This window comes from Lagopus leucura, unplaced genomic scaffold, assembly GCF_019238085.1.
Source record: "Lagopus leucura isolate 7727_CA_CO unplaced genomic scaffold, USGS_WTPT01 Super-Scaffold_100159, whole genome shotgun sequence".
NCBI classification, from domain to species: Eukaryota; Metazoa; Chordata; class Aves; order Galliformes; family Phasianidae; genus Lagopus; species Lagopus leucura.
The window spans coordinates 15,817,239-15,829,312 of record NW_024962335.1 but is presented as its reverse complement, the minus strand read 5'-3'; the positions used below and the strand labels follow the sequence as shown (position 1 = coordinate 15,829,312).

Below are 12,074 nucleotides of genomic sequence, written 5' to 3'. Positions count from 1 at the left end.
AAATTAAATGTAATAGAGTCCACCTCATGGTTCTGACAATTTTTTAAGCTAGCATTAAATCAATATATTTAAACATGCACAAAATGAGATGAGAAAGATTTTTTCTATATGTGAATGAAATTGCATGTGAGAAATAGTGGCTAACTCAGGCCTAAGAATAAGGTAATCAAAATCCTTGTCTTGTAAAGTGAGGTGATTGTACAGGCACAAGAAGGCAAAATAAATGCTTCAAGGAGCATATTCACCCTGAATTTAGAATAACCAACTCTTCTATCTCAAGTATTCTCACTAATGCCTATTGCTAGATATTGTTTCTTTTTCTTTCAATGGGTTATAGTGTGTTTTATGTGGACAAAGCACACAGAGAGAATACTGAAGCCTTGTTTTTCTCATGTAATACTGATGAAGTGATCTAACTCTCCTTCTTACACAGTTCTTATGTGAGTTTCGTCAACTGTACAGATGAATTTGAAGTAATTAGAAGTGAATATCTTGTCAATTACTTTTAAATTCAATGAAGTTGCCAGGAGCACAGTGGGATCCAGTTTCCTACAAGTCTATTTTATATCTACTATTTTATATCTCCTTGTACACATCAGTATTTTATTACTAGAGAAATTGTTTACTTTTTCATGTGGTGAGAAGGAGTAACCAGTTTGCAGTGATTCTTGAGGCTTGTTTTTCCTTACAGATGCACCCTCTGTGCACAGTATAGTCTTAATTCCCTTATAGTAATGCATAATCCATACACAGAAAAGCTGTATAGGACCATAAGTTGAGCCATCTGGATTCTGATAAATCTGCAGTTCTGGTATCAGAGGTATAAAATGTGCAATGAGGTCACAAATGACCTTCTGTCAGTTGCTCTGTTGTGTTCTGCATATGCAGTAAACCTTGTCTTGCATGAAGATACAGAAGTACCTAAGGGTTAGCAACAGTGATAGAGCAAGTCTGAGGAGAGCAGACCAGAAAGATCAGTATAGCAGTGATTGAGTCTTGAGCAAGAGAGAGACAAAGAGAGCATGGGATGTGTTGAGACACTGTTCAGCCACCCAACCATAGGTCTGCTCTGTTTTTAGTGCCGCCTGAGAGACATGACTTACTCTGCCCCGATTACAGTGGACATTGAATATACCCGAGGTAGCCAGAGGATCATCCGTAATGCATTACCCATTGGCAGGTAAGATGTCAAACTTCTGGTACTTGTTTTTATTTGCCGCTGTGTTGGGAAAAGTTTGCATTGCAAAATAAATGCAGGCCAACCTTGCTTCCTTCTTAAGAGGCAATAGAGAAATCTTGATGAGTAGCTGCACACAGTGAGGCTCATAGGCTCCGTTACAAAATCTGATTTTTCAAAAGCTTTTGCAAATTGGTCTCCTCCAAAGAAGGTTATTTATTAGAATTGATATAAAGATGAATGTTGCCTATGTTTGTATTGATATAAAACTAGAGGAAACTGTATGAAAGAAAAGTAGAGCTGCAAATGACCTTTTTTGCAAAATGGGAATAATTGTGTTTACTTGGTAGCCAAAGGTGTTTTGTTCAGTCTTTCATACGTAAAATGTAGAGATGTCTGTGGGAGCAGAGGGTGAAATGAGTAAAGCAAGCTCTGGTTCCCCCAGATGAGACTAAACTCTACTTTAAAATTTATTTGCTTTAGAGCCAAGGCAAAGTTTTTGGAGAAATGATGAGTATCATTTACTGGTGATGCTTTCCTATCAACTATCAAATGACTTGAGGGTATTAATATTGTGAAGAACATCTGGTTTCATAAAGAAATAATAACGGGCATGAGAAAAAGACAAGCTCTTAACCATACCAAAAAAGCAAAATAGCTGGCAGTTATAGCACAGCTCTGTTTAAAGGCACAAAGATGTCTTTTGTAGACAAGATTTTTCAAGGCCAACTCTGGATTACTGTCATTGTTTAATATGTGACCAAAGCTGGAATAGTGGCAGGAAAGAGAAGATAGGTGCTTAAGAAGCTACACTTCCTGTAGTAAATATCCATCCCATTTGTCAGTAGAACATGATACACAATAATGCAGTTAGAACCCTGTGCTTCTGGAGGTGTCATACCGTTTATTGGTTTGAGTCATTTTTTAAAAGAACATCTAAATTTGAGTTCTTTGAGTCATTTTGTGATGTATGCAATAGGTGAAGGAAACTTCAAAAAAAGCATATATTCTCCATTAAAAAATAAAGTTATGTCGGAAGTCTGTGAAATAAGGCTGGATTAAAGGAAAAGTTTGTTGTTTGTATTTTGCTTATGTTTTGGGTACCTTAAGTGCGTTCTGTCTTGTAACTGTGATTTTCTTGCAGAATGCCTATCATGCTGCGTAGCTCCAATTGTGTTCTTACTGGAAAAACTCCAGCAGAATTTGCAAAACTCAATGAATGTCCTTTAGACCCAGGTACATTTCCATTCAAGTTCTTTTTGAGCAGATGAATACCCCATTGCTATGGTTCTTATCACTGTGAAGTCGTTGTGGGAACTCTCAAATGTAAACCTGTAGCTAAAAGAAATCATCAGGCTTTTGAAAATAACAGCAGGGGATGTTTGTGTTTGCAGACAGAGCTTTCAACCACAGAAACGACACTCTGCAAGTTTGAAGAAGTTGGGATGTGCATATAGCATTGTACAGAGATGTATTGTAAGGGAAAGTGATGGGGCTAGTTTGTGGCAGTGAAATAGATCAGGGAAGAGAGGAAACAGAGGAATAAAACAGTATTCTCCAGAGCAGGAACATTCATTTACTGCATTCTGTGAAGCGAGAATAAGGTGCTATATGATAACCTTTAATATGCAGAGAGGAGATGAAGGATTCTAACAAGCAAGGTCTTGGCTTTTAATAGACCGCCTTTGAAGCACATACTGGACTGTGCTTGCTCATGATGGGAAAATACGGTGACATACTGTTCTGTGCTGGAGGAGCATGAGTAGACAGCTACAATTTAAGGCAGGAATCAAACATTGCTTATGTGCGTATTCCTTAGATTGTCTTAGCTGCAACATTGAAATACATTTTTAAAAGTAATACAAAGTAAATTTCTTCCTGGAGTGCTGGAGAGTGCAAGTGAGTAAATTATGGGAGACTTACTCTTTTATAACAGTATCTGAAATGGCCAGCTCTCTTGTGACGTCCTTGTGATATGCTCTTCTGGCAGGCAATACTGTAAAATTAATAATTCTATAACATCCTTAAATAAACATGGTTACTTTGGAGGTTTGAGGGTTGTTTTTTTCCAACTTTACAGTGTTTAGTTTGACTGAGAGCTCTCTCTGGCCACTTTTATTCTGTCCAAGCACTTCCCAAACACATTCTTAGATCCCCAAGACTGGATTTGAACCTAGCAGAAGTTCAATTTAGTGTAATGGAATATTTTCCTGGAAATCATAGCTTTTAGACAGTTTATTCTTTACTTTATTAAGAGAAAATTTGCTCTCCTGTGTTGTCCTTTAAATACTCACTGTTTGCTGTCTAATAATTTTTATTCAAAGATACTGAAAGAGGTGAGTAAGGTGCAGGGATACTGATATGCAAAACCTTTCTTTTCTTTTGAATAGGTGGCTATTTCATTGTTAAAGGTGTAGAGAAAGTCATCCTCATCCAAGAGCAGTTATCCAAAAACAGAATAATTGTGGAAGCTGATAGAAAAGGCACAGTGGGTGCTTCTGTTACCAGGTATGGTAGATGCCTGCAATTACATGAAGAAGATAAAAATGACAGTTTGAGCATTAGTTGTTGTTGTTGAAGTAGCTGAGCAGTTTTCTCTCTAAAATAGCTTAATGGAGAATAAGTGTAAGTGTTCAGTGCTCCTCTCTTGCTTCTGTCATTTTGTATGGTTAGATGTCAGTCCCAGAATCTAATAGGAGAGCAGTCCTATGAAAATCAGTGGGAATTGCTCATATGCTTCAGTATTCATCCTAGACTAGGAAAAGCGGATTCTAATTTTTAATATAACAAGTTGAACCTCATAACTGATGATGTATGACCTCATTTCGTAGCAAGTAACATGAAGTCACTGCTGTGGAAATAGGGTATAACCTTTTGTTTGACTGCCTCAATCAAATTGGTGTTAAAACTTCTAAAGGCAGTAGAGAAGGAAACAAATTTTTTTTATACTTCAGAAATTGTTGAAAATTGAAAAGTAGTCTAAGTCTGGCCTTTCCTCCTCAGCTGAGTTTTATTTATCTTTTTTGCCTATTGGCAGCTGCCTGCTGGCATAGTATAGTTCTTGTCACTGTCTGATGTCAGGGCTATTTTGTCTTTTCCTAGAAGTCTCCCACATCTCTCCTAAACGATGCAAAAAGTACAACTTGAAGTCTGTTATCTTGTTACTGTTGATGTCACAGTATCTGTGCGCAGACTGGCCTTGCTGGTTATGTCTGAACCAGGGGTAAAGCCATACACAGATGCTCTTGAAAAGTGTGGGCTTGTGCACATGTAAACTGAATACTGGCCTTCCAGATCACAAATGATAATAGCCCACCATCTTGGAGCTAAAGGATGGTATCTGGCAGTTGTCATGTAATTTTTCAAAGAGAAAACACAATGTTAGTTCAGCTAAATGATTCCTCGAGCTTGCTAAGTTTTATGCAGAAGATTCTTGGAGTGTCAGTGCAAACTTTATGTTCCACATAATACGTTTGTTTTTTTGCCTTTAGTTCCACTCATGAGAAGAAGAGCAGAACAAACTTGGTTGTGAAACAAGGAAGATTTTACCTGAGGCATAACACTCTGTCAGAAGATATTCCTATTGCTATCATCTTTAAGGTAATACAACTCTTGGTTTGAAAAAATACGTATCCATGCTGTAGTAAAAAATGAAGATCGACTGCAGCTCTCAAAAGTTAATATGTACAGAAAGACGTGGCATGGCTGAGAAAAAGAAAGAAAGCTTTTTTTTCCCCTGGGATACTGTCTTTGTTGTCCAGCAAAAAGGAGAAAAGCACTGCTATTTTCAGTAAGGAGAACATTGCTGTGCCAAGACAAACAGTTGCTACCCCTTCTTGCTTTGTAAAGTCTCTCTGCCTGTAGTCATGTTGCTGCAGGAAGTTGTAAAGGTTTTTTCTTTTTTCTTGCTTTCTAATGAACTGTGTTGCAAACTTACGTTAAGGGTTTCCATTTCTGGTTTTGTTCTCCCCAGAACCCCTGAGCTGCTGAGGAGCTCAGTATCTTTTGATTTCAGATGCAGTGACATGACATAGCCATGAACTGGACATATGTAACTTCCAGTCATAACCATGAAGACAACTGGTTGCTTTTAGGGAGGCCCTGCAGTTCTTAGACCTAGAATCCTTTAAGATGACTAGAGTGGCTTTTATTTCTTGGCAGGAGACTCATGGAGTCTCACAGCCTTCAGAATCTCTGGTTCAGGCACACCTCTCTTCAGTGCAGTGAATGTAGACAGCTATGATAGTTTTAAAGAGGTCCCTGATGAGACCAATGAAAAGACTTGATGCAGTGCAAGAACTGGAGTGAATATGGAGTATTTGCCCTGCCAGTTGAGCTGGTGACAGAATCATGCCACGGCCCTCGTTGCCTGTGAAACCACAGACTATCCTATTTTGCCCTCTGCTTTTCACTTTCGTTTTGATTCACTCAAGGATACTTGCTGCTAGAGGGAAACCGAGGGCCTTCCCCCTAGATTCACCAGCCAGCAGAAGTAACTTCTATACCTCTTTTACTGTCTTCACCTGTAGTGCTTCGTGGCAAACAAGTGCTGGCAATGGGATAATTACAGAGGAAATATATTGCCAGCAGAGGTCAGCACTCGCTCACATCATCCATCAAGTTCCTGCCAGCAGTGCTGCGTGCTGAAGTTTGCAGCTACAGGCTTTGTGTTACCACAGCTCTGAGTTGTAGGAATCAGCTTCCTTGTGAGAAGTGCTTTGGGTTTGGTTCTAGAATATACCTAGATAATTGGTTCTAGACATGGGAAGCAAATGTCTTATGTCAGATGATGCTGATCACTTGAAGTGGTTAGAGAAAATCATCTGGTCTCCATGACCAGTGTTGAAAGAGACTGGGAGACCATCTGTGGGGAGAAATGCACATAAGAATGTCAGAATTAAATTCATAACTTTTCTGTTACAGGAAAGTGTTAATGTAGCCCATAATCTATTTGCTCAAGCACCAAACAGCTGGGTTCCACCTTCACTAACAGACTTTTATTACATTTTGTCACGCCCTGCTGGTATAGATAAATACCTGACCACAGGCACGAGTAACTGCTCAGGGTTATTAAGTCTGAGGAGGTTGTGGGTTGGTTTGTGGGTTTTCTATTTTCTTTTTAGCAGCATTATATAGTCTATTTGATCACCTTCCAACCATGTGAGTTAGAGTTATTTACCTGCCTTTATATACTTTTAAAATTCCAGATAACTGTTGCATATTTACTTAAATGTATTTATTAAATAAGGGGTTGCAGTTGTTGGACATTCTCACAGTAGTGCTTTTCACAGCCTTATGTCGATTTGGTCCAGCAGGGAATTAGATGCACCCCTTTTAACTGTTCTGACTGCCCCATTCCTGACTAGTGCTTGGTGAATTCATGAGACATCATTCTCCTTACTTTTTCTTTCAATGTCACGTGAACTTGAGACATCTTCGTTCCATTGCTGATGATTCTCCAGCTGCAAACTAAAAATCCCAATAGTTTTTTGAATTAATTATTAAGACACTGCCTTCTGATGTTTTTCTTCTTGGTCACTGCGGAATGTAAATATAGCTTTTATTTAACTACTGGAACTCAAGTTAAAAAGTCTCTGGCTCTGAAATTAGAAAATTTCTAACCAAAGGATCCCCTTGTACCTCAGCTCTCACACAGCAGTATTCCAGTATTCTGCTCAGGACATCTGTTGGAAAAACAAGGAGAGTAATTCTTTTCAGTAGAAAGGGCACAGAATGTGGATCTTACTTGTTACTAGTAAGTATTCCTTCTCTAACGTAGAGGTTGTATCACAGTGTGCATCTGGAAGGGCTGAAGTTAAGTTGTATACACAGTCATAGGTCTGAAGTTTTGACTGCCTGTGCCTTAATTCCAAAGTGGAGGTAATAACATCCCTTAGACATTTTCATCTCAAGTGCAAGGGCTGTGAAGTAGAGAGCATTACAGATACCAATGACCAACAGAACTGAGGCCTAAAACTCAAAAAGTGCTTATTTTAACTAGAATCTAAGATCACTTTCCTGTTTCAGGCATGACTCACGGTCACATCTTGACAACGTTTTATGGCAAGGCCTGAACATATGATTGATGGTCAGACTGGATGATCTTTGTGGCCTTTTCCAACCTTAATGGTTATATGATTCTGTATGTTGTTCCCACCTTTTCTTTTCTTTCATGAGGAGGGAAGGAGCATGGGAATTGCTAACTCACAGACTGAACCAATGATGGAGTACCTGGTGAAGGGACACAGGGAACCCTGGTAGCACAGGTGAAAGTAGTTCTTTCACCAGTGTGACCAGAAGGGGTGGAACCAGCTTCCCTAATCCTCAATTAGAGGCTGGCAGCCACAGGGGAATGTTCTTTACCTAGCGATCCTTCTTTCTGAAGTATTTGGTGAGCCTTGATCTTTGGGATGGGTAAGCAAATCTTTCTTTCTTTAACTGGTTTGTGACCATCATCCTTTTTTGGGTAATTTAGAACTGGTTATTTGTCATCACCTTTCTATACAGAAGGAAATAGTGGTGTGGCTGTAAAGGTCCTTTAAGGTGGGTAGGTAGGGGAACCGGCCTGTGTAGGGTCGTCCTAGAAGGAGCATCTGCCTTGCAGTTCGTCCTTACCTGTAGTCTGTTCTAAACTGCAAGCCTGAATGAGTTCTTCTGCCATCTGACCTGTAAGAATCTTTGTGATTGACATATTAGAAGATTTAGCAGCAAGTTGTGCTGAATGAGTACATGTAGGCCATGGTTTTGTGGAGTTTAATGCATTGACCACAACTAAATGAAATGTGATAGGTTACAATAGACAAATTCCTGAGAGTAGACTAGAACAAACTTGGAAGTATCTGCTCTTTACTTTTTGGGCACTTAGTCCTTTGTTGCTGTGCTAACACAGATATTTTTCCCTTACTTTCTTTTTTTTTCTTGAAAGAGACAGAAGCACTTGTGCAGCACCTGTATGTGTAAATGCAGTTTCTGGTTTGAAGTAGTATAAAGTGAACAATTTTGTCCCCTAAAGTATGTATCTGCCAAGATTTTCGAACTCCTTGTAGTAGAAAGCATCAGACAAAAGTAACTTGCTTACTGAATAAGGTTGCTTTATTAGTTAATATACACGTGCAACCAGAGCAATATTTACAGTGTCTGATGTTCCTATTTTGAAAAACATCAGATTACAGATGAGATGCTGCTGCCATTTTTGCAGGGAATTAGAGCTGTTTTAAGGTAAAGACTATTTTTGGTTTGGATGTATGGCCTGGATTGGGTAGGCTCTGGGCGCTGAAGTAAATGAAGGTTGAGTGCTGCACTAAAACCAGCTGGAGAAGGAAGAGAGTTATATGTAGCCAAGGGCGGGCTCAAAAGCTGAACTTTATGTTACAAGTTGCTGGATGAATTATCTTGAGGTTGTAGGGAGATGCTCTAAGACCTGCAGCAAAAGATGTAAACAGTGGGTTGAGTTTCATATTAAAAAAAAAAAATTATGTTAGCCTTGGAGCCGTTAAGATGCAACCCTGGAGGAACAGCTGAGTGGTGGTCTTGCTGGACCCACAGAATTATGTGTTTCCATGGCTACAGTTTCATAGCTCGTATCTTTAGAATTATGAAAGCTCCAGACCAATTCTGTCTGTGATGTCAACCTTGAACTTCCCTGACATCTTTTTAATCCAGTCATCTGCCTGTCTCCATTCTGTAATATAGCCTGATGGACTGCAGAGCTACATTCTAGGCAAGTGCCATGGAAACGCCTAGACATCATCATTAAGACACGAGCTGGGGGAGGAAGAACTGGGCTCTCACTCTTTCATGCACACTTTATCGTGTGTTACGAGTGTGTGTATCCACACATACACACACAGACTTTGTGCAACAGGATCCTCCCCAGTCCTAGGAAGCAGTTGACCCTAGTTGGAGCACTTTATCCCACTTGAACCCAGAATAATATGAGTATTGTTAATGTTTGCTTGGACTTCTATTGCATCCATTGACTGCTAGACTTCCAACCACGCTCTTCATCATCTTGCTGCCATCTCCTTTCTAATCCCGTCACTGCTCTTTCTAAGTCATCCCTTTGCATCATGTCCCTTCCTTCTGTCCCCCACTTTCCTGTGAAGTTGTTCTTTTGCAGCATTGCCTTCCAAACAAAAACGAACAAGAGAACTTGTGGCTAACTGTGCTGTAATGTTAATTCTCTTCCTATCAGCTTTGTAGCACTTCACACATCTTTGGTGTTTGTCATGGTTTACCCTGTGACAGTGTTCCTGTAACACAGGTAGCAACCCAAGAATGTCATGTTACTATCCTAATGATGTTATAGGTTAATTCAGGAGTGGGTTTTTGTCTGGGGGACTTGGGTTAGTTGGTTTTTTTTTTCCTTTTGTTGGGGGGTGAGTGGAGAAGATAGCCCTTGAGTTGCACTTGTCCTGAACTTACTAACAAAGAAAACATCTCATACCAGTATGTGTCTCTTGTTTGCCCCATTCACACTGCATGTAGGTGGATTTGTATGTGCAGCTCTGACTGGTTTTTTAGAACGCAGAAGAGAATACATGGATTTATTTGTAGGCTACTACATCAGCGTATCTTTCTTAGTTATTTGCCCGAAATCGTAGTTATTACTACTCATGAATTAATTTCCCCAGTTTGTATTTCTGTAATAATACAATATACATTATGTTACAGCCTTTCCCACTTAACAGCTTTTAAATTTTCAAGTGAGTTTTGCTGCTGCAAATTTGAACTAGAAAATCTGTAGTGGTATGATGGTATGTCCTATTTTCATCTGTATGTTGTCCAAATTTTAATCAGACTATTTGTCAAGTTAGAAGAAATGATCAGCCTTTTCTAATTGACTGCAACTTTCTGTTTTTAAAGGGACAAAAGAACATAATAAAACTGCAGATTGATATTTTTGTTGTTTTTTTTCTTCCCTGCTTGTTCTGTTCACATTTCACATGATTCTTACTGTCTGGTTGCCTTCTTACCTTAAATCTGGTGGCAGGATATGGAGCAATGCCTTATCAACTTGTATTTGATGTGTTCTAGGTAAATGTGTTCCTGGTATGTGTGCCTGGAGCAGTATGAAGAATTCCCTTCATAAAATGTTCTTCTTATTGGAACTAAGTGTAACAATGGTGTCAATCAAGTAGTGGTTCCTAAACTGGTTTTGCTGGTTAGCTTCTAAGTTCTAGAAGTGTGGAAAATGACTATGATAAAGCTTTCATGCTTTTCATATCAGACTGATTTGTGATGGATTTTATGTACTTCTCTGAAGTGTTTTTTTTGTTTGTTTGTTTTTTACTACTAAGTGACCTTATTTGAAAGGATGAGGTAGCATAGTTGTATCTGAAAAATAGTCACATAAGTTAACTACAGTCATATCAGACAGACAAATTCTGGTTCTGAGAAGTGCCTTGAGATCGATGGTATGACTACCTGGTAGGAATGAACTGGGATGAACCACTCTTACCTGGTGCAGTTAACTGTCTTGATTTGACACTCAAATTTGTCTGAGATAAATGGAGTAGTGATCTGTGCTTCATGTCAAAACTGAACCATTCTCACAGTTTTAATGGGTTGTGCTATTTTTGTGCTGCTTTTAATTTCCAATAAACCACAAGGTGAAGAGAGAAAGTTCTAAGTTGAAAGAACTTCGGCCTCCTGTTGAGAAAGAAAGAAGAAAAGAGAAAAAAGAAAAAGCTGGGTACTTCACAATTGGGGCATCAGTTCTGCAAAGCGATAGCATTAGGTAGGCATTAGGCAAAATAACACCCCATGAATGCAAAAAGAAGGAAAGGTATTTGTGCATTTTTGAGGAAAATGTAGCTTTTTGAGACACTGCCAGTTTTTAATGAAAACCAGAATGCAGAGTCTACATAGGCCATTATTTACAATGGTCTTTGTGGCTGGCAGTTTGAAGAACAGTATGAATGCAAACGTAACTTCCTCCCAAACTTCTGAGAAACGTATTATAAGTCAACCAGAAGAGGTTTAGTGAGATTATTCTGTTTCTTGATATGGCAGAGCTCCAGACAAATGTGTGAAGGGGGAGCTTTAGCACCATCTGGAATCCACAAAGGCCTTCACTGCTGGCTGCCACCTTGAAACACTTACTGATAGAGAGATTTTTTTTAAACCTGTTAAGCGCTTTCTTAGTTTATTAAGCTTTTTTTGTGGTATAAAGCCTAACAAGGTGTCCAAGGATCACCGAAATAATAGAATGGCTTTCAAGTGGAACTGTGTAGTGAAGTCATCTTCTAGATGCAAAGAGCTGCAGAAGAGGTGTATTGTAAAAAAAAATAATAATAATAATTCTCCAATAGGACGTGCTGTATCGTAGACAATTGCATTTGTCAAATTGCTTGTGGTAAGAGACCATGTGTAATCTTTTAAGTAATTTCACCTTCCTTTGTTGTAGATTCTGAGTTGGTTTTGGTTTTACACATGTAGGGTTGTTACTTATTTTTCACAAAAGAAGTGTGGAATTTAACTGTTGTCTAAAGAGTGTGCGTGTGTGTTCCTGCTGCTTATCAAGATTTCCATTTTGGGTTCTTCCGTAGCTAAAATATGTACTGCCAGTGCCAGATGGCACAGTTTCTGAGGGAAGAACTAGCTCTTGCTTAGTAGTAATGCAGACAAACAATACCAAATTAGCATAAGCAAATGTCAGTGAGTAAACATAAAGCCTGTGCTGTTTCTGTCTTTTCTTCTTTTCCTAGGCCATGGGTGTTGAAAGTGACCAAGAGATTGTACAGATGATTGGCACAGAGGAACACGTGATGGCTGCATTTGCTCCTAGTCTGGAAGAGTGCCAAAAAGCTCAAATTTTTACACAGATGCAGGTGCATCTTTTCTTTTTGCAAGTAGCCATAAAATCTAAAGATGATTATATTGACCACTTTGCTCT

General features: G+C 39.0%; 1 protein-coding gene across 1 annotated transcript in view; it reads left to right on the top strand.

Moving 5' to 3' along the window:
• Positions 1-12,074, top strand: part of POLR3B (RNA polymerase III subunit B) — a 67,789-nt gene that overhangs the window by 3,244 nt on the left and 52,471 nt on the right. Inside the window, exons 6-10 of the mRNA XM_042889791.1 lie at positions 1,080-1,180; positions 2,322-2,413; positions 3,568-3,685; positions 4,669-4,777; positions 11,887-12,009. Of these exons, the coding sequence (XP_042745725.1) occupies positions 1,080-1,180; positions 2,322-2,413; positions 3,568-3,685; positions 4,669-4,777; positions 11,887-12,009 (543 nt within the window). The remainder of the gene's footprint in view (positions 1-1,079; positions 1,181-2,321; positions 2,414-3,567; positions 3,686-4,668; positions 4,778-11,886; positions 12,010-12,074) is intronic.